Raw genomic sequence first — 22238 nt, forward strand, 5'->3', positions numbered from 1 at the left:
GGCTGTAAACTCCCCCAGGACCATCACTGTGTCAGGCTGTAAACTCCCCCTAGGACCATCACTGTGTCAGGCTGTAACCTCCCCCAGGTCCATCACTGTGTCAGGCTCTAATCTCCCATCAGGACTGTCACCTCAGCACTACTCTGCACAATGACAGTTTACTGGGGGGTTGTGTCTTAATATAGCCTTCAGAATGGTAGTCTGTTGGTGATGGAACAGGCCTAGTCTCCCCCCTCCCTTTAGGATGATTGGACTAATAGGCAGCCATTGTTTCAATGAGCTACTGTGCCCCAGGCTTCTGGTGGAGGGAGACAACCAATGCCCACTCATCCTCTTCCTTCTTCCTCCTTTTTTGGTATTTTAGTGCACTTCCCCCTCTAAGAAGTTGAATGGTGAATGGGATTTAGTTGACCTTTTCATTTCTGTGGTTTTCGGCACATTTTGATGTTGATAGATGTGATTATGTAGATGTGATTAGAATGATGATCGTTGCCGATGGCGCTGTGTTTGAAACTGAAACTAGTCCTCGGGGAAACTACCATCTGACCAAGATAGAGGGATAGAAAAGATGAATGGATGAATGGATAGAGAGATGGATGGATAGAGAGTTTAATGAATGGAGATGATAGACGATCTTGAGTTTAGTCATATGAAAATGTATACACTCACTCCTGTAAGTCGCTCTGGATATGAGCGTTTGCTAAATTGTATTCGTGTGAGTCCTCAGTGTCCAATCCAAACCAAATATCAGTATTCTGATGAAGAATGATGTCTCCCAATTGTGTCTGTGTGTGTGTTCAGCGTGGTCCAGCTGCTTTTCTTAGAGATAGAGAGACATATAACAGCTGGTAGGTTGACTGAGTATTTGAATGAAAACAGGAAGAGTGGATTGAGACAGACTTGGACCCAATCAGAGAAACATTACAAACATCTGTCGAAGACCCCCTGAATGTTTGTTGGTATGTCTATAGAGCATCTATGTGTTTGTTGATATGTTTATAGAGCATCTGTGTGTTTGTTGGTATGTTTATAGAGCATCTGTGTGTTTGTTGGTATGTTTGTAGAGCATCTGTGTCTTTGTTGATATGTTTATAGAGCATCTGTGTCTTTTGTTGGTATGTTTATAGAGCATCTGTGTGTTTGTTGGTATGTCCATAGAGCATCTGTGTTTGTTGGTATGTTTATAGAGCATCTGTGTGTGTTTGACAAGGCTGTAATTTACTCATAACTCTCTGAGTTTACCCAGGGTGACACTCCCAAGTAAGCATGAATCCATCCTCTTGCTCATTTGTGCACCGGGGCCTCCCACTCCTCTTTCTATTCTGGTTAGAGACAGTTTGCGCGAAGTGAGTAATACACAGCGTTGTACGAGATCTTCAGTTTCTTGGCAATTTCTCGCATGGAATAGCCTTCATTTCTGAGAGCAAGAATAGACTGACGAGTTTCAGAAGAAATGTCTTCGTTTCTGGCCATTTTCAGCCTGTAATTGAACCCACAAATGCTGATGCTCCAGATACTCAACTAGTCTAAAGAAGGACAGTTTTATTGCTTCTTTAATTAGGACAACAGTTTTCAGCTGTGCTAACATAATTGCAAAAGGGTTTTCTAATGATCAATTAGTCTTTTAAAATGATAAACTTGGATTAGCTTACACAACGTGCCATTGGAACACAGGAGTGATGGTTGCTGATAATGGGCCTCTGTACACCTATGTAGATATTCCATAAAAATCAGCCGTTTCCAGCTACAATAATCCTTTACAACATTAACAATGTCTACACTGTATTTCTGATCAATTTGATATTATTTCAATGGTCGAAAAAATATGCTTTTCTTTCAAAAACAAGGACATTTCTAAGTGACCCCAAACTTTTGAATGGTAGTGTACATAGATATTCTAATTGTATCGCTGTATCTCTCGGTATCTCTCTGTCTCTCTCTCTCTCTCTCTGTCTCTCTCTCTTTGTCTCTTTCTCTCAATTCAATTCAATTCAATTCAAGGGCTTTATTGGCATGGGAAACATGTGTTAACATTGCCAAAGCAAGTGAGGTAGATAATATATAAAGTTAATATATAAAGTGAAATAAACAATAAAAATGAAGAGTAAACATTACACATACAGAGGTTTCAAAACAATAAAGACATTAAAAATGTAATATTATATATATAAAGTGTTTTAAAATGTACAAATGGTTAAGGTATACAAGGGAAAATAAATCAGCATAAATATGGGTTGTATTTACAATGGTGTTTGTTCTTCACTGGTTGCCCTTTTCTCATGGCAACAGGTCACAAATCTCGCAGCTGTGATGGCACACTGTGGAATTTCACCCAGTAGATATGGGAGTTTATCAAAATTGGATTTGTTTTCGAATTCTTTGTGGATCTGTGTAATCTGAGGGAAATATGTCTCTCTAATATGGTCATACATTGGGCCGGAGGTTAGGAAGTGCAGCTCAGTTTCCACCTCATTTTGTGGGCAGTGAGCACATAGCCTGTCTTCTCTTGAGAGCCATGTCTGCCTACGGCGGCCTTTCTCAATAGCAAGGCTATGTTCACTGAGTCTGTACATAGTCAAAGCTTTCCTTAATTTTGGGTCAGTCACAGTGGTCAGGTATTCTGCCGCTGTGTACTCTCTGTGTAGGGCCAAATAGCATTCTAGTTTGCTCTGTTTTTTTGTAAATTCTTTCCAATGTGTCAAGTAATTATCTTTTTGTTTTCTCATGATTTGGTTGGGTCTAATTGTGCTGATGTCCTGGGGCTCTGTGGGGTCTGTTTGTGTTTGTCTCTCTGTCTCTCTCTGTCTCTCTCTGTATCTGTATCTCTCTGTCTCTCTCTGTTTCTCCCTCTGTCTCTCTGTCTCTCTGTATCTGTCTCTCTCAGTATCGGTCTGTATCTGTCTCTCTCTGTCTCTCTCTTTATCTGTATCTCTCTGTATCAGTCTGTATCTCTGTCTCTCTCTGTATCTGTATCTCTTTGTCTCTCTCTGTATCTGTATCTCTCTGTCTCTCTCTGTATCTCCCTCTGTCTCTCTGTATCTCTCTGTATCAGTCTGTATCTCTGTCTCTCTCTGTATCTGTATCTCTCTGTCTCTCTCTGTATCTGTATCTCTGTCTTTCTCTGTATCTGTATCTCTCTGTATCAGTCTGTATCTCTGTCTCTCTCTGTATCTGTATCTCTGTCTATCTCTGTATCTGTATCTTTTTGTCTCTCTCTGTATCTGTATCTCTGTCTTTCTCTGTATCTGTATCTCTCTGTATCAGTCTGTATCTCTGTCTCTCTCTGTATCTGTATCTCTGTCTATCTCTGTATCTGTATCTTTTTGTCTCTCTCTGTATCTGTATCTCTCTATCTATCTCTGTATCTGTATCTCTCTATCTATCTCTGTATCTGTATCTCTTTCTCTCTCTGTATCTGTATCTCTGTCTATCTCTGTATCTGTATCTCTCTATCTATCTCTGTATCTGTATCTCTTTCTCTCTCTGTATCTGTATCTCTGTCTATCTCTGTATCTGTATCTCTCTATCTATCTCTCTATCTGTATCTGTATCTCTGTCTATCTCTGTATCTGTATCTGTATCTCTGTCTATCTCTGTATCTGTATCTCTCTATCTATCTCTGTATCTGTATCTCTTTCTAGCTCTGTATCTGTATCTCTCTATCTATCTCTGTATCTGTATCTCTTTCTATCTCTGTATCTGTATCTGTATCTCTCTGTATCTGTATCTCTGTCTCTCTCTTTATCTGTATCTCTTTTTCTCTCTCTGTATCTGTATCTCTGTCTATCTCTGTATCTGTATCTCTCTATCTATCTCTGTATCTGTATCTCTGTCTATCTCTGTATCTGTATCTCTCTATCTATCTCTGTATCTGTATCTCTCTGTATCTGTATCTCTGTCTATCTCTTTATCTGTATCTCTTTTTCTCTCTCTGTATCTGTATCTGTATCTCTGTCTATCTCTTTATCTGTATCTCTTTTTCTCTCTCTGTATCTGTATCTGTATCTCTGTCTATCTCTTTATCTGTATCTCTTTTTCTCTCTCTGTATCAGTCTGTATCTCTTTTTCTCTCTCTGTATCTGTATCTCTGTCTATCTCTGTATCTGTATCTCTGTCTATCTCTGTCTATCTCTGTATCTGTATCTCTGTCTATCTCTGTCTATCTCTGTATCTGTATCTCTGTCTATCTCTGTATCTGTATCTCTGTCTATCTCTGTCTATCTCTGTATCTGTATCTCTGTCTATCTCTGTCTATCTCTGTATCTGTATCTCTGTCTATCTCTGTCTATCTCTGTATCTGTATCTCTGTCTATCTCTGTCTATCTCTGTATCTGTATCTCTGTCTATCTCTGTATCTGTATCTCTCTGTCTATCTCTGTATCTGTATCTCTGTCTGTCTCTGTATCTGTATCTCTGTCTATCTCTGTATCTGTATCTCTCTGTCTATCTCTGTATCTGTATCTCTGTCTATCTCTTTATCTGTATCTATTTTTCTCTCTCTGTATCTGTAGCTCTGTCTATCTCTGTATCTGTATCTCTGTCTATCTCTGTCTATCTCTGTATCTGTATCTCTGTCTATCTCTGTATCTGTATCTCTGTCTATCTCTGTATCTGTATCTCTCTGTCTATCTCTGTATCTGTATCTCTGTCTATCTCTGTATCTGTATCTCTCTGTCTATCTCTGTATCTGTATCTCTGTCTATCTCTGTATCTGTATCTCTGTCTATCTCTGTATCTGTATCTCTCTGTCTATCTCTGTAATGCGTTGAGGCACTCTTTCCCTTTGTAGCTCAGAATGTCACCATGAATGTTTCATGAGCTGTGTGCCACTGGAGAGGAATACAATACTTCTCTCACTCTTCCTCTTCCGCTCTCACTTTTCATCGCTCACTCTCGGTCTCTCTATTCCTGTCACACTCTCTCTATCACACTCCTCTCTCTGTTCTCTTTCCCTTTACCTCTCTCTGTTCTCTTTCCCTTTCCCTCTCTCTGTTCTCTTTCCCTTTACCTCTCTCTGTTCTCTTTCCCTTTCCCTCTCTCTGTTCTCTTTCCCTTTACCTCTCTCTGTTCTCTTTCCCTTTACCTCTCTCTGTTCTCTTTCCCTTTACCTCTCTCTGTTCTCTTTCCCTTTACCTCTCTCTGTTCTCTTTCCCTTTACCTCTCTCTGTTCTCTTTCCCTTTCCCTCTCTCTGTTCTCTCTGACTGAAACACCCTGCTGCCCTTTGTTTTATGCTGACAGTGTATTCTGTTCACCAGCACTGTTTTCAGTGGGGTCATGTTCTCTCTCTTTCTTTCTGTATGTTCCAGGCAGTTATTGGCCCCCGGATATCAGGAGATATGGTACAGTCCCAGCGGTTCCCGCCAGACCTCCTATCCACCCAGCACTGTGAGTTCAATGGGATGTTCCAAAGCATCTAACAATAGGGGGATATTCATGAAACCAGCCTATTTCTGGTTTTTGGATGTCCAATAGCTAAAGAGTTGGCTGAGTCCGAGACAGGCTAACCAAGATCTCAAATCTTAGGTGCCATCATTGCAAAAAGAAAAATGTGTGATGTGAGTTTGTTTAACTCTCCTCTCATTTTGCAGGGCCACTGTTTCTACCATGGTGATGTCCGGGGTGTGGAGGGGTCCAGTGTAGCACTCAGCACCTGCTCAGGTCTCAGGTAAGCGTTTCCACCAGTAACCCTGCTGATGGAAGTGGTGATCACTAACTGCATGGAATAGGACAGCACTCCAACAGATGAATTCAGTTGATTTTAATGGCCATTCAGACATATATTTGTCACACGGTCATTTTCAATCAAACATAATAGGAGAGCAGGCACTGTCAAAAGCAGGTGTAGGAAGCATCTGGAGAAGGGTTGCCCACAGCCCCTGGTATGATGCCTCTCTCTGATACAATCTTCACTGAGCCAGAACCTGCTATGTGCTGGGTGTCTATTGGGAGAAGCTTCAGCAGCATAGCCAATGGTACACTGCAGGAAGCCTACAGACCTACAGCACTATATGTCCCAGCTGACTGAGTGGAAACATCAGAAATCTCCCTGAGGATCTCTCCTCCTCCTCTGTCTCTCTCTCTCTCTCTCTCTCTCTCTCTCTCTCTCTGTCTCTCTGTCTCTCTGTGTCTCTGTGTCTCTCTCTCTCTCTCTCTCTCTGTCTGTCTCTCTCCTTCTTCTTCTCTCTCTCTTTCTGCTCCATCCATCTGGTATCAGAATGTATATACACAGTTCAGTCATGATGTAGTTGTCTAAGACCTGACATGTAAATCCCTGCTGCTTCTAGTTTTACATTCTGACATATCTAACTTCTCGCAATAGATATTTGAGTTTTAAACACAGCTACGTTCCCAGCTATAATAGTTTTAGTTAGTTAGGTAATATAAATATTTTATGTTTTCTAGCCTGGAACTGATGTGACCCAGATCTCTGTTTCTCTAGGGGACTGGTTACGGTGAACACCAGTGTCAGCTACCTGATAGAACCCCTGCCCGCTATCACCATGGATACACAGCCTCCTCACGCTGTGTTCCGAGCCGAGAACCTCCGTTTGCCCAACGGAACCTGCGGGCAACGCCATAGCAACCAAGGCCAGGGGGAGGGGCTGGGTGACCTCATCCAGGGAATGATGTCACCGTGGGGCAGAAGGGTGAGTGGAGGAGGGACAGATAGACTGGTTGGTATCTGATATGAGAACCACCACTATCTTCTGAAATATCAGCCATTTTAAGTCCCATGGAAAACAGGCATAACATACTATGAGTTGATAATGAACCATTATAGGGGTACATGTGTGTGGCGCGCGCTCATAACAAGTAATAATGGACTGTAATAGTTGGCTATGAAGTTCTCTACTATGTCCTGATATTTCTCCAGGAGCGGAGAGACGTGGGCCAGAGTATGAAGTATGTAGAGCTGCTGCTGGTAGCTGACCATGCTGAGGTAAGAGGCCAGACATTTTACTTGGCCGTTTATTCCAGTTCGTCAGTTGTATCGGTGAGAGGGTAGAAAGGATGCATGACCTCCATCTCCTCTTCTGACCTGTGACTCATACTGCAAGGAAAGACTGAACTAGAGACACTCCATCTCTCTGTTCCATCCCCCCATCCCTTCATCTCTCTATCGTCATACTTCAACCACATCCTCCCCACTTCCCCCTAATGAGACCTAACAGGGTCTGTTCTAATGAGACCTGACAGCAGGGTCTGTTCTAATGAGACCTGACAGGGTATGTTCTAATGAGACCTGACAGGGTCTGTTCTAATGAGACCTAACAGGGTCTGTTCTAATGAGACCTGACAGGGTCTGTTCTAATGAGACCTAACAGGGTCTGTTCTACTGAGACCTAACAGGGTCTGTTCTAATGAGACCTAACAGGGTCTGTTCTAATGAGACCTGACATGGTCTGTTCTAACAGAGTCTGTTCTAATGAGACCTAACAGGGTCTGTTCTAATGAGACCTAACAGGGTCTGTTCTAATGAGACCTAACAGGGTCTGTTCTAATGAGACCTAACAGGGTCTGTTCTAATGAGACCTAACAGGGTCTGTTCTAATGAGACCTAACAGGGTCTGTTCCAATGAGACCTAACAGGGTCTGTTCTAATGAGACCTAACAGGGTCTGTTCTAATGAGACCTAACAGGGTCTGTTCTAATGAGACCTAACAGGGTCTGTTCTAATGAGACCTAACAGGGTCTGTTCTAATGAGACCTAACAGGGTCTGTTCTATTGAGACCTAACAGGGTCTGTTCTATTGAGACCTAACAGGGTCTGTTCTATTGAGACCTAACAGGGTCTGTTCTAATGACACCTAACAGTGTCTGTTCTAATATCCTTCATTGCTGTCTGATGTGTCTGATTGGTTGAGGTCATCCTGCTGCCCTGACTCACATCCTGTGTGAAATTTTACAAGCATGGCAGTAACTGTGTGTGTGTGTAGTTTCAGAAGCACGGCAGTAACTGTGTGTGTGTGTGTGTGTGTGTGTGTGTGTGTGTGTGTGTGTGTGTGTGTGTGTGTGTGTGTGTGTGTGTGTGTGTGTGTGTGTGTGTGTGTGTGTGTGTGTCTGTGTGTGTCTGTGTAGTTTCAGAAGCACGGCGGGGACTTAAAAAGGACGAAAAGGAAACTGCTGGAGGCGGCTAACTACGTAGACAAGGTGAGAAAAGCCCACACACGGTGGTTCATTTGGGATTAGTTCAGGGGCGTGTCCAGATGGAGATATAGTACACCTAAACAATATAATACAGACAAAAGGCACATATCACAGCATACTACCATTTTGAGGGATAGAAGAACTGTGAGATGGTCTGCTGACTTTTTATAAGGACATTCTACTGCAAAATGAATGAAAATAAAATGTCATAAAATACCATTTCCCCCCAAAATGAGCCCAATAACATATAGGTCCATATGATCAGGCAGGCTAGATCACAAAGTGTCAACAATAGGCTAGTTAGAAACATATTACTGACTTGTCCCAACAACAACAAAACATGTTCCACTGGCACTCAGCCAACCAAAGATCATGTACGGTGAATGTTATGTACCTGTTACACCTGATCCCTGTTACACCTGATCCCTGTTACACCTGATCCCTGTTACACCTGATCCCTGTTACACCTGATCCCTGGTACATTTAGCCCCGGTCTCCCCTATACCTTCAACGCCACTGGCACAATTAGCGAGCGCTAACGCGCATAAACCATGCAGCTGTTAAGCACTCTGGTTCTAAACACTCTGGTTCTAAACACTCTGGTTCTAAACACTCTGGTTCGAAACATTCTGGTTCTATACACTCTGGTTATAAACATTCTGGTTCTACACATTCTGGTTCTAAACACTGGTTCTAAACACTCTGGTTCTAAACATTCTGGTTCTAAACACTCTGGTTCTAAACACTCTGGTTCTAAACATTCTGGTCCTAAACACTCTGGTTCTAAACATTCTGGTTCTAAACACTCTTGTTCTAAACATTCTGGTTCTACACATTCTGGTTCTAAACACTGGTTCTAAACACTCTGGTTCAAAAATTGTGCATTTTAGGCCTACAAATTTCTTGGATTTGAGAATTAAGTATAGCCTGATAACACTAGAAAGCTCAGTGGCCATCAAAATTGATTTCAAAGGTGTGTTTTATCAGGACTGCATTAAGAACGTTGTACAATGACTGGGCAAGCATATTTATCTCCCTGTGCAGCAATCGCAATTTGACAGAGCCTCGAGAGGAATGTTATTTTCTCTCATAGATTGTGACAGGTTGACAATTGAATAGGTCAACTATTCTACTATGGGATTGTCTGATTTAGCTGTTGTTTACTCGTGTTGTTGGCTGTGGAAAATGTAAATGTGGGAAACAATTTTTCATTAGATAATTCAAATTCAAACCATAGGTACCGGGTCTCAGCTCCGTCTGGCTCTCATTTGGATCATAGGTGCCGGGTCTTTTACCCGGCGGGACCCGGCCCAATTTAACCCCTACACACACTCAGACATTCACTACTGTATCCTCACTGAACATAATTAACAATTATATTGTACTTCCATGTTAGTCAAATTATCTGTTGTGTGTGTGTGTGTGTGTGTGTGTGTGTGTGTGTGTGTGTGTGTGTGTGCAGTACTACAAGTCTCTAAGTATTCGTGTGGCAGTGATCGGTCTGGAGGTGTGGTCTGATCAGGACAGGATCAGTGTGTCTGGTAACCCCTACAGTACCCTGGGAGCGTTCCTGGCTTGGAGACGCAAACAGCTACACACACTACCTAACGACAACGCTCAACTCATCACGTTAGTGTGACACACACACACACTACCTAACGACAACGCTCAACTCATCACGTTAGTGTGACACACACACACTACCTAACGACAAAGCTCAACTCATCACGTTAGTGTGACACACACACACACGCACGCACGCACACACACACTCCTCAACGACAACGCTCAACTCATCACGTTAGTGTGACACACACACACACACACTCCTCAACGACAACGCTCAACTCAACTCATCACGTTAGCGTGACACACAAATACACACACACACACACTCCTCAATGACAATGCTCAGCTCATAACATTAGTGTTACACACACTCCTTACTGCACTCTCCTTTGATCCATCCATCCTTAATCCATTCATCCTTATTCCATCCATCCTTATTCCATCCATCCTTAATCCATCCATCCTTATTCCATCCATCCTTAATTCATCCATCCTTAATCCATCTCTCTTCCTTCCATTAAGACCGTTTAGTGGAACTACAAAGCTGTGTTATTTTGTTTCCCCAGGGGCATGGCGTTTCAGGGCACCACCATTGGGCTGGCCCCTCTCAGAGCCATGTGCTCAGAGTACCAGTCAGGGGGAGTCAACTCAGTAAGACTACAACAGAACTCTGTCGTTTGAGATTTGACTATAGCCAATAGCAGCCCAGTAAAGATGTCTCTAAAGTTGTAATGAAGTTGTGATGTATTTGTAATAGCACACATAGATCTAGAACCAAGCTAACATGAGATGTATGTCCGTTTGACTTTCATTACGGGAATTCACCTGTAACCCCCTGACCTCTACCCCCCTGCAGGACCACTCTGACAGTGCTGTGGGCGTGGCAGCGACCATGGCCCACGAGATGGGGCATAACTTTGGCATGAGCCACGACAGCCCTGGGTGCTGCCAGGCCAAGGCTGATGATGGAGGCTGCATCATGGCTGCTGCCACTGGGTGAGAGAATCTATCTATGTTGAAAATCTATCTTTCTATTAAAGAGATGTTATCTCAATGACAATAAACCATTTATGAATAAAGGTTAAATAACTAATGTTATAATGATTGATCCTGCTTTGTAAAAGACAGTCCTGGGACATGTTCAGCTGAGCAAAATGTTGTGGAATATGAATGTCTGTATAGAAATATATTACTTAGAACATACTTTCTTCTCTGACATGTAGAGTAGAAGGAATCACCTAGTCTATTCATAGCATGTTCTATCTGTAACGTTGGCATCGTTGCTCCTTACCGAATACACCCCTGGTGTGTGTGTCGCAGCCACCCATTCCCACGTGTGTTTAATGGCTGTAACCATCGGGAGCTGAGCAGGTATCTGAGCTCTGGAGGGGGGAAGTGTCTGTTCAACCTCCCCAACACCAGAGCCATGCACGGGGGACAGCGCTGTGGGAACGGGTACCTGGAGGATGGAGAGGAGTGTGACTGTGGAGATGAGGAGGTAAGGGGAGGGGGGGCGTGCGCGCGCGTACTGATTGTCCATCCTCTCTCTACAGGAGTGTTCCAGTCCCTGCTGTAATGCCAACAACTGTACTCTGAAGGCTGGAGCAGAGTGTTCCCACGGAGTCTGCTGTCACAACTGTAAGGTACTGTACACTGTCCTCTCTCTCTCTGTCTGACGTCTTCTCTCTCTGTGTCTCTTTCTCTGTCTCTGTCTCTCTGTCTCTCTGCCTGTGTCTCTGTCTCTCGCTCTCTCTCTCTCTCTCTCTCTCTCTCTCTCTCTCTCTCTCTCTCTCTCTCATTGAAGAGTCCAGATGTGTTGTGTCGTTTAATAGTCCACACTGTCCTCTATCTCTCTTTCTGGTCGTACTCTCGCTCTCTCTCTCCCCCACTCAATTCAATTCAAAGGTCTTTATTGGCATGGGAAACACATGTTTACATGTGAAATAGATAGTAAACAAAAGTAAAATAAACAATCAAAATTAACATTAAATATTACACAAGTCTCAAAAAAATAAAGACATTTTAAATGCCCTATTATGTCTACATACAGTGTTGTAACGATGTGCAAATATTTCAACTATTTTAATAAGGGAAAATAAATATGGGTTGTATTTACATTGGTGTTTGTTCTTCACTGGTTCCCCTTTTCTTGTGGCAGCAGGTCACACATATTGCTGGTGTGGTGTGATTTCACTCAGTAGATATGGGAGTTAATCTGAGGGAAATATGTGTCTCTAATATGGTCATGCATTTGGCAGGAGGTTAGGAAGTGCAGCTCAGTTTCCACCTCATTTTGTGAGCAGTGTGAGAGAGCCAGGTCTGCCTACTGTGGCCTCTCTCAATAGCAATGCTCTGTACATAGTCAAAGCTTTCCTTAATTTTGGGTCAAATAGCATTTTAGTTTGCTCAGTGTTTTTGTTAATTCTTTCCAATGTGTCAAGTAATTATCTGTTTGTTTTCTCATGATTTGCTTGTGTCTAATTGTGTTGCTGTCCTGGGGCTCTGTAGTTGTATATGTATTTATTATGGATCCCCTTTAGCTGCTGCCTTGACATGCTTCTCCTCATCTTAGCCACTGTTGTATCAATATGTTTTGACCATGACAGTTTACAATCCAGGGTTTCTCCAAGCACTTTAGTTACATCAACTTTCCACATGATTTATTACGATATTTAGTTGAGGTTTAGGGTTAACTGAATGATTTGTCCCAAATACAATACTTTTAGTGTTACGGCTCTCTCTGGCAGGAAGAGTGGACCAAAGCGTGGAAAGTGTTCATGATTCTTTTCTTTCAAAAAACACTCAAACAATATAACAAACGTGAAAACGAAAGCGCACAGTTCTGTCAGGCAGAAGCACTAAACAGAAAACAAGATCCCAAAAAACCCAAAAGGAAAATGACTTATATGTGATCTCCAATCAGAGACAAAGATAGACAGCTGCCTCTGATTGGGAACCACACGGCCAAACACAAAGAAATAGAAAACATAGACTTTCCCACCCGAGTCACACCCTGACCTAACCAAACATAGAGAATAAAAAGGATCTCTAAGGTCAAGGCGTGACATTTATTTTAAGAAATATTTAGGACTAACTTATTCCTTGCCACCCATTCTGAAACTAACTGCAACTCTTTTTTTATTGTTGCAGTCATTTCAGTCACTGTAGTAGCTGACATGTATAGTGTTGAGTCATCCGCATACATAGACACGATGGCTTTACTCAAAGCCAATGGCATGTTATTAGTAAAAATTGAAAAAGGTAATGGGCCTAGACAGCTGCCCTGGGGAATTCCTGATTCTACATTTTATGTTGGAGGGGAAATTTTTCAATTCCTCATCAATCCACAGGGATTTAACAGTTTTTACAGTAATTTTCTTAACCTCTTCAGTCGACCCTCTACTTTTTTGAACATTTTGTTAAAAATCGCGCAACATTTCAGCGCCCTGCTACTCATGCCAGGAATATAGTACGTTCATATGGTTAGAATGTGTGGATAGGAAACCCTCGGACGTTTTTAAAACTGGTTAAATCACGACTGTGGCTATTACATAACGTGCGTTACATCGGAAAGCGCAGGAAAACCTGATCACAGAAAATGGAAATAAATATCCTTGCGCCACTTCCAGCAATTGTTAACAGTGAGCCGAATTAGATAAGACCGAACATTCAACTCCCACAGCATCCCCATGTTGTCTAGAGTCTTGTGAATTGAATCCTCTTTGATTCTTGGTTGAACCGAAAGAGGGGCACGACTTACCTCCGGTCTCCGCCCAGATCATTCCGGAAGAGCTCTCTCCTGAAATTTTTTCCAAGACGACAGCTAATGATATTTACATCGCCTACGGATGATTTTTATCGCTTATTAACGTTTACTAATACCTAAAGTAGCATGACAAACGTATTTCGAAGTGTTTTGTGAAAGTTTATCGTCTACTTTTTGAATTTTAAAAAATGACGTTACGTTGTGAAATCGCTGTTTTTTTCGTTTATCACACAGTCTACATATAACGATATCTTGGCTTTATATGGCCCGATTTAATCGAAATAAAGACCCAATAGTGTTTATGGGACATCTAGGAGTGCCAACAAAGAAGATGGTGAAAGGTAATGACTGTTTTCTATTTTATTGTGCGGTTTGTGTAACGCCGAAATGCTAATTATTTTGTTTACGTCCCCTGCTGTGCTTTTCTGTTGTAGTGTATTGGTGCATGCTATCAGATAATAGCTTCTCATGCTGTCGCCGAAAAGCATTTTAAAAATCGGACTTGTTGCCTGGATTCACAACGAGTGTAGCTTTAATTTGATACCCTGCATGTGTATTTTAATGAACTTTTGAGTTTTAACTAATACTATTAGCATTTAGCGTAGCGCATTTGCATTTCCAGAGCTCTAGTTGGGACGCAAGCGTCCCAAGTAGAGGCAACAGGTTAATGGGTGCATGCTTATTAGTAACTGTGATAAGCAATTTCATAAATGTGTCAAGTGCAGCGTCTAGTTGCTCCTCATTACACACCACGGACCAACAAATATTCTTTGCATCAACAACGTAGGAATCGCTACAAAACATATTGTGTGACCTCTTATATGCTATATTAGGCCCAGCCTTTGGAACTTTGGTTTTCCTAGACATGGCTACTATTGTGATCATTACATCTGATGGATCTGGATACTGCTTTCAAGAAAATGTATGTGGCATTAGTAAATAAGTGTTGATACATGTTGTTGATTTCATTCCTGTGCTGTTTGTAACTACCCTGGTAGGTTGACTGATAACCTGAAGCAAGCTTTTTCTTGAGTGGGCAGCTTGATGAATGCCAGTAAATATTTAAATCACCCAGAAAATATACCTCTCTGTTGATATAACATACATTGTCAAGCATTTCACATGTTATCCAGATACTGACTGTTAGTGCTTGGTGGTCTATAGTAGCTTCTCACAAGAATGGCTTTAGGTGAGGCAGATGAACCTGTAGCCATATTACTTCAACAGTACTTAACATGAGATCCTCTCTAAGCTTTACAGGAATGTGGTTCTGAATATAAACAGAAACACCTCCACCATTGGCATTTCAATATTTTCTGTAAATGTTATAACCGTGTATTGCTACCACTGTATCATCAAAGGTATTATCTAAGCGAGTTTCAGAGATGTGAATATGAAATATGAATATGAAAGTTATCTGTTACTAGCAATTTATTGATTTCTTGAACCTTGTTTCTTCAGCTACCTACGTTAACGTGGGCTATTGTTAGCACTTTTCTTCTGGGATGCTTACTTGTTTTTATTGCTTAGCAGAAGTAGACATGCTCATGTTATTTCTGTTAGTGCAGGGAAGCTGCACACAGTGGACTTCCTCCTAGGGAACACCGGCTCAGTGATAACAGAATAAATCTGGTTCATAAGCACATGATTACTGCGTACAATAGCTATAGGATCAGCAGAGGCTAACTACCCTGACCTGTCTGTCAGGGTAGTTAGAGGGACATAAATTAGGTTACTTACATTGTGTCTACTAATGCTCCTGTTGTTATGTGCATTTGCTGAAGCATTATGAAAACTCTACATCACAATGGTAGGGAGTAACTGAGCTGGGCTTGGGTCATTGATAAGTCATTGTCTCAACGCAGCCTTATAATGCTGTGAAAGGATCCAGGAACCCAAATTATTTGGGTGGATCCCATCCTCCTTATAAAACATGTTCTGTTTCCAAAAGGTATCGAAATTCTCAACAAAAGTTACACCCATTGAGCTGCAATGATCACGTAGCCAGTTGTGAAGAGAAAGAATCCTGCTGAAGCGTTCACTGCCATGATTCAGAGAGGGCACAGGGCCAGAAATGATGGGTCTTTTGTGAGAGTCAATCAGCTCTACATTCAGGAGCAGCTTAGTGCAGCTATAATGTCATTTACTCGAGCTCCGGGATAGGACATAGTTTTTGCACCAGGAATGGTCACATTTCTTACCATGGAGCTGACCAAAATCAAGGCTGGCGAGAAGGTCAAGGAAATCTGTCCACTCACTCCCGCGCTTCACAGGATTCGGAGAACCTTTTATGGACGGACGAGAGGCAGGATAACGTGAGCCCATTGCTCCCGGTGCCTGGTGCAGGCCTCCGATAGATGGAGAAGCCCCGCTCCATCCAGAGCAGGGATGGAAGGTTGCCGACTTCAACTTCAAAATCGTAGTAGTAGGCACAGAGGCTGCAGACACAGGCAGCCCCCAGCGATAAAGGTGCAGAAAGATCAGGCTTCAGAACGGCAAAAGTTTTCGTTGTTTGTATCCGCTCCGGGCCTCTCGTTGGGAGTGTAGACTGTTTTGCGGGAGGCCTCTGTCTTCGGCTTCCACAACTCGAGACATGCCACCATCGTTGATTGCCATGCTCCTCTTGCTGTGCCCCTTCGACTCCGCTATCAGCTGGGGGATCTCCGGGCAACACCGGCCAGTCGGATAAGGACAAGCGACAAGGCGGAGATGCATCCAACAAGCGCTAACGCCGTCCAGCCACCGGCGTAGAAAATTCTTCTGTAGGCTGGTGACCTGCGTGATCAAGGAAGCCACCTCAAGCCTATAGTCCTCGGCAAGTAAACAACTGCCGCATTGGAACTCCAAGTGATCCGGTTTGTCCCGAAACAAAGCTGGAACATTTCATTTATTTCTACAGACAAAGAGAGCTGGTACCAACTTCGTTAGCTTGCTGGCTAGCAGCTTAGCTTCTCTGTCAAGCAGTCTTCAACGTGTCTGCTAAGCAGGCTTCAACGTGTCTGTCAAGCAGGCTTCAACCTGTCTGTTAAGCAGGCTTCAACCTGTCTGTCAAGCAGGCTTCAACCTGTCTGTTAAGCGGGATTCCGGGACAATAAATAGCAGTCCTAGCTGTTAAAAGCTAAAAACATCGCAGAATCTATGCAAAACCAAGTTCGGTATTCGTATTTAATGAATAGCGGTTTTGTTTTAATCAGAAATAACAAACCAAGTGTTTTCCAGCATAAAATGTTGAGCTGGGGTCTGGACCAGCTTGCTTAGGGGACTCTTCTCCAGGTTCATCTCTCTGTAGGTGATGGCTTTGTTATGGAAGGTTTGGGAATCGCTTCCTTTTAGGTGGTTGTAGAATTCAACGGCTCTTTTATGGATTTTGATCATTAGCGTATATTGGCCTAATTCTGCTCTGTATGCATTATTTGGTGTTTTACGTTGTACACTGAGTATATTTTTGAGAATTCTGCATGCAGAGTCTAAATTTGGTGTTTTTCCCATGTTGCGAATTCTTGGTTGGTGAGCGGACCCCAGGCCTCACAACCATAAAGGGAAATTGGGTTCTATAATTGATTCAAGTATTTTTTGCCAGATCCTAATTGTTATGTCGAATTTTATGCAGCTTTTGATGGCATCGAAGGCCCTTCTTGCCTTGTTTCTCAGATCGTTCACAGCTTTGTGAAAGTTACTTGTGGCGCTGATGTTTAGGCTGAGGTATGTATAGTTGTTTGTGTGCTCTAGGGAAAAAGTGTCAAGATGGAATTTATATTTGTGGTCCTGGCGACTGGACCTTATTTGGAACACCATTATTTTGGTCTTACTAAGATTTACTGTCTAGATGCAACACCACAGGCCTTTTTGGGTTGGAGGTTTTGTATTTTGTCCTGTAGTTCATTCAATGTAATTGGAGAATCCAGTGGATTCTGATACTCTTTAATAGCTGATTCTAAGACTTGTAATTGATCTCTCTGTCTCTCCCTCTCTTTTCCTCCAATCTCTCTCTCTCTCCCTTCCTCCAATCTCACTCTCTCTCTGTTTATCTCTCTCTGTCTGTCTATCTCTCTCTGTCTCTCTCTCTTTCTCTCTAGTTGAAGAGTCCAGGTGTGTTGTGTCGTACTCCATCCGGGTCATGTGACCTTCCTGAGTACTGTGATGGGAAGGCGGAGTCTTGTCCTTCTAACTTATACCTGGTGGATGGTACTTCCTGTGCAGGGGGGCAGGCCTACTGCTACACCGGCATGTGTCTCACCCTGGAGCAGCAGTGTCAATCACTCTGGGGGCGGGGTTAGTACCTGTCAATCACTCTAGGGCGGAGATAGTAGACGTGTTATTGCATCCTGTTATAAAGTAAAAGTTGGTTTTACAGCACTTTTCAATTTAACGCTCCCCTATTGAAATCCATTGTTTCCAAAATATTGCCCCCACCTATCTGGGTGCTTCAGATTGGTTCGAAGGGAGAAGGATTAGTGCTTGTTACTGGGCTTTCTGTTTGGTGTTGTTTCTGTTTTTATAATCAGTGATCTTCACAGGACAGGCTTTAACTGACCACAGGAACATGCTAGCAGGAGGTGATGTAACACTGTGTGTTTTATCCTCTGTAGATGGCCGTGCTGCTCCAGACCTGTGCTTTCAGAAGGTGAACGAGGCAGGAGACTCCTTTGGGAACTGTGGCAAAGACCTGCTGGGTAAATACAGAGGATGCAGAGACAGGTGAGGAGACACATTTACCAAACGTTGGCACCAAATACATGTGATCCTTCAACTTCCATTTATCCCTTTATTTATCTTCCATCCCTACATACACAAATCCATGTGACCTTTCTGCTGTTTCAGGGATGCTAGATGTGGTAAGATCCAGTGTGTGAGTTCAGCCTCCAAGCCCCTGGAGACTAACGCTGTTCCCATTGACACCACGGTCCGGGTGGGTAATGGGAAGGTCCTCTGTAGGGGGACACACGTTTACCGACCAGGCCAGGGGGACGAGGAACAGGGGGACACACTGGACCCGGGACTGGTCATGACTGGGACCAAGTGTGGAGAGGACTCGGTGAGGAGGGGAGAGGAGAAGGGACGGGTGTGGGGTGTGTGTGTGTGTGTGTGTGTCTCTGGGCTCTATGCTGCATTTACAGTTCTGTCCAGGGAGATGTATTCCTTTCCCATGTTTGTCTCCTCCTGAAGATGGGAGATGTATTATTTTCCTGTGTTTTTCTCCTCCTGCAGATGGGAGATGTATTATTTTCCTGTGTTTGTCTCCTCCTCCTGCAGATGGGAGATGTATTATTTTCCTGTGTTTGTCTCCTCCTGCAGATGGGAGATGTATTATTTTCATGTGTTTGTCTCCTCCTGCAGATGGGAGATGGATTATTTTCCTGTGTTTGTCTCCTCCTCCTGCAGATGGGAGATGTATTATTTTTCTGTGTTTTTCTCCTTCTGCAGATGGGAGATGTATTATTTTCCTGTGTTTGTCTCCTCCTTCTACAGATGGGAGATGTATTATTTTTCTGTGTTTTTCTCCTTCTGCAGATGGGAGATGTATTATTTTCCTGTGTTTGTCTCCTCCTGCAGATGGGAGATGTATTATTTTCCTGTGTTTGTCTCCTCCTGCAGATGGGAGATGTATTATTTTCCTGTGTTTGTCTCCTCTTTCTACAGATAGGAGATGTATTATTTTCCTGTGTTTGTCTCCTCCTGCAGATGGGAGATGTATTATTTTTCTGTGTTTGTCTCCTCCTCCTGAAGATGGGAGATGTATTATATTCCTGTGTTTGTCTCCTCCTGCAGATGGGAGATGTATTATATTCCTGTGTTTGTCTCCTTCTACAGATGGGGGATGTATTATATTCCTGTGTTTGTCTCCAGATGGGGGGTGTATTATTTTCCTGTGTTTGTCTCCTCCTGCAGATGGGAGATGTATTATATTCCTGTGTTTTTCTCCTTCTACAGATGGGAGATGTATTATTTTTCTGTGTTTTTCTCCTTCTACAGATGGGAGATGTATTATTTTCCTGTGTTTGTCTCCTTCTACAGATGGGTGTTGTATTATTTTCTGTGTTTGTCTCCTTCTACAGATGGGAGATGTATTATTTTCTGTGTTTGTCTCCTTCTACAGATGGGAGATGTATTATTTTCTGTGTTTGTCTCCTTCTACAGATGGGAGATGTATTATTTTCTGTGTTTGTCTCCTTCTACAGCTGGGAGATGTATTATTTTCTGTGTTTGTCTCCTTCTACAGATGGGGGATGTATTATTTTCTGTGTTTGTCTCCTTCTACAGATGGGGGATGTATTATTTTCTGTGTTTGTCTCCTTCTACAGATGGGGGATGTATTATTTTCCTGTGTTTTACTCCTCCTGCAGATGTTCTGTCAGTGTGTCTGTATTTTAGTCCTCTAAGAGCTCTCTGTTGTGGCAGGATGGACTGGACTATCTACTTATGATAATGATTATCTCTCTCTCTCTCTCTCTCTCTATCTTTCTCCTCCTCTCTCTCTTTCTCCTTCTCCTCTCTCTCTCTCTCTCTCTGTAACAGATCTGTTTCGGAGGAGAGTGCCGCAACGCGTCTTTCCTGAGAGCGGATGAGTGCAATGCCAAGTGCCACGGCCATGGGGTATAGGAGGGGCTGGATGTGTGATAGGGGAAGGGTATGGGAGTGATGTGGGAGGGGGAGTTAGGCGTATGGGCTACTGGAGAATAAGGTGTTGGGTCTGAGGTTATGGATGGAGGAGTTTAATAAAGCTGTTATAACACATTATATAGAGTAGGAGGAATATTGACAGGTTGTTAGTGTTGAAACCGTATTGTGGTTTCTTCTTCTCTCTAGGCAAGTCAGTTAAGAACAAATTCTTATTTTCAATGACGGCCTAGGAACAGTGGGTAAACTGCCTGTTCAGGGGCAGAACGACAGATTTGTACCTTGTCAGCTCGGGGATTCGAACTTGCAACCTTTTGGTTACTAGTCCAACGCTCTAACCACTAGGCTACCCTGCCGCCCTCTCTATAACAATAACCACTACTTATCTCTCATTTATCTCTCCTCCTCCTCCTCCTCCTCCTCCTCCTCCTCTCTCTCTCTCTCTCTCTCTCTAGCTGTGTAACAACAATCACCACTGCCACTGTGACTCAGGCTGGGCCCCTCCCCTGTGTGACCAGGAGGGGACAGGAGGGAGTGTCGACAGTGGCCCTGTCATTAACCACAGTATGTTATCAATCAACGAGTCACTCAAATAATGATTCAGTTGGTCAGTCAATTAAATCTAATACAGTGGAAAGAAAACGTATGTGAACCTTTTGTATTTCTGCTTCAGAGATCTTCATCTACATCACAACAATAGACACAGTCAACAATAGACACAGTCTTCATCTACATCACAACAATAGACACAGTCAACAATAGACACAGTCTTCATCTACATCACAACAATAGACACAGTCAACAATAGACACAGTCTTCATCTACATCACAACAATAGACACAGTCAACAATAGACACAGTCTTCATCTACATCACAACAATAGACACAGTCAACAATAGACACAGTCTTCATCTACATCACAACAATAGACACAGTCAACAATAGACACAGTCAACAATAGACACAGTCAACAATAGACACAGTCTTCATCTACATCACAACAATAGACACAGTCAACAATAGACACAGTCAACAATAGACACAGTCAACAATAGACACAGTCTTCATCTACATCACAACAATAGACACAGTCAACAATAGACACAGTCAACAATAGACACAGTCAACAATAGACACAGTCTTCATCTACATCACAACAATAGACACAGTCAACAATAGACACAGTCAACAATAGACACAGTCAACAATAGACACAGTCTTCATCTACATCACAACAATAGACACAGTCTTCATCTACATCACAACAATAGACACAGTCAACAATAGACACAGTCTTCATCTACATCACAACAATAGACACAGTCAACAATAGACACAGTCTTCATCTACATCACAACAATAGACACAGTCTTCATCTACATCACAACAATAGACACAGTCAACAATAGACACAGTCAACAATAGACACAGTCAACAATAGACACAGTCTTCATCTACATCACAACAATAGACACAGTCTTCATCTACATCACAACAATAGACACAGTCAACAATAGACACAGTCTTCATCTACATCACAACAATAGACACAGTCAACAATAGACACAGTCTTCATCTACATCACAACAATAGACACAGTCAACAATAGACACAGTCAACAATAGACACAGTCAACAATAGACACAGTCTTCATCTACATCACAACAATAGACACAGTCTTCATCTACATCACAACAATAGACACAGTCAACAATAGACACAGTCAACAATAGACACAGTCAACAATAGACACAGTCAACAATAGACACAGTCTTCATCTACATCACAACAATAGACACAGTCAACAATAGACACAGTCAACAATAGACACAGTCAACAATAGACACAGTCTTCATCTACATCACAACAATAGACACAGTCAACAATAGACACAGTCTTCATCTACATCACAACAATAGACACAGTCAACAATAGACACAGTCTTCATCTACATCACAACAATAGACACAGTCAACAATAGACACAGTCTTCATCTACATCACAACAATAGACACAGTCAACAATAGACACAGTCAACAATAGACACAGTCAACAATAGACACAGTCTTCATCTACATCACAACAATAGACACAGTCAACAATAGACACAGTCAACAATAGACACAGTCTTCATC

The 22238-nt window shown here is 42.5% G+C and overlaps 1 protein-coding gene across 1 annotated transcript in view; it reads left to right on the forward strand.

The window, feature by feature from the left end:
• LOC115124285 (disintegrin and metalloproteinase domain-containing protein 19) overlaps positions 1–22238 on the forward strand; it is a 61450-nt gene that overhangs the window by 34584 nt on the left and 4628 nt on the right. Inside the window, exons 4-18 of the mRNA XM_065019882.1 lie at positions 5308–5386; positions 5590–5666; positions 6441–6648; positions 6876–6941; positions 8081–8152; positions 9612–9778; positions 10285–10369; positions 10575–10714; positions 11039–11216; positions 11272–11361; positions 17561–17756; positions 18074–18182; positions 18306–18519; positions 20001–20078; positions 20558–20666. Of these exons, the coding sequence (XP_064875954.1) occupies positions 5308–5386; positions 5590–5666; positions 6441–6648; positions 6876–6941; positions 8081–8152; positions 9612–9778; positions 10285–10369; positions 10575–10714; positions 11039–11216; positions 11272–11361; positions 17561–17756; positions 18074–18182; positions 18306–18519; positions 20001–20078; positions 20558–20666 (1868 nt within the window). The remainder of the gene's footprint in view (positions 1–5307; positions 5387–5589; positions 5667–6440; positions 6649–6875; positions 6942–8080; positions 8153–9611; positions 9779–10284; positions 10370–10574; positions 10715–11038; positions 11217–11271; positions 11362–17560; positions 17757–18073; positions 18183–18305; positions 18520–20000; positions 20079–20557; positions 20667–22238) is intronic.

The sequence above is a fragment of the Oncorhynchus nerka genome, linkage group LG6 (assembly GCF_034236695.1).
Source record: "Oncorhynchus nerka isolate Pitt River linkage group LG6, Oner_Uvic_2.0, whole genome shotgun sequence".
NCBI classification, from domain to species: domain Eukaryota; kingdom Metazoa; phylum Chordata; class Actinopteri; order Salmoniformes; family Salmonidae; genus Oncorhynchus; species Oncorhynchus nerka.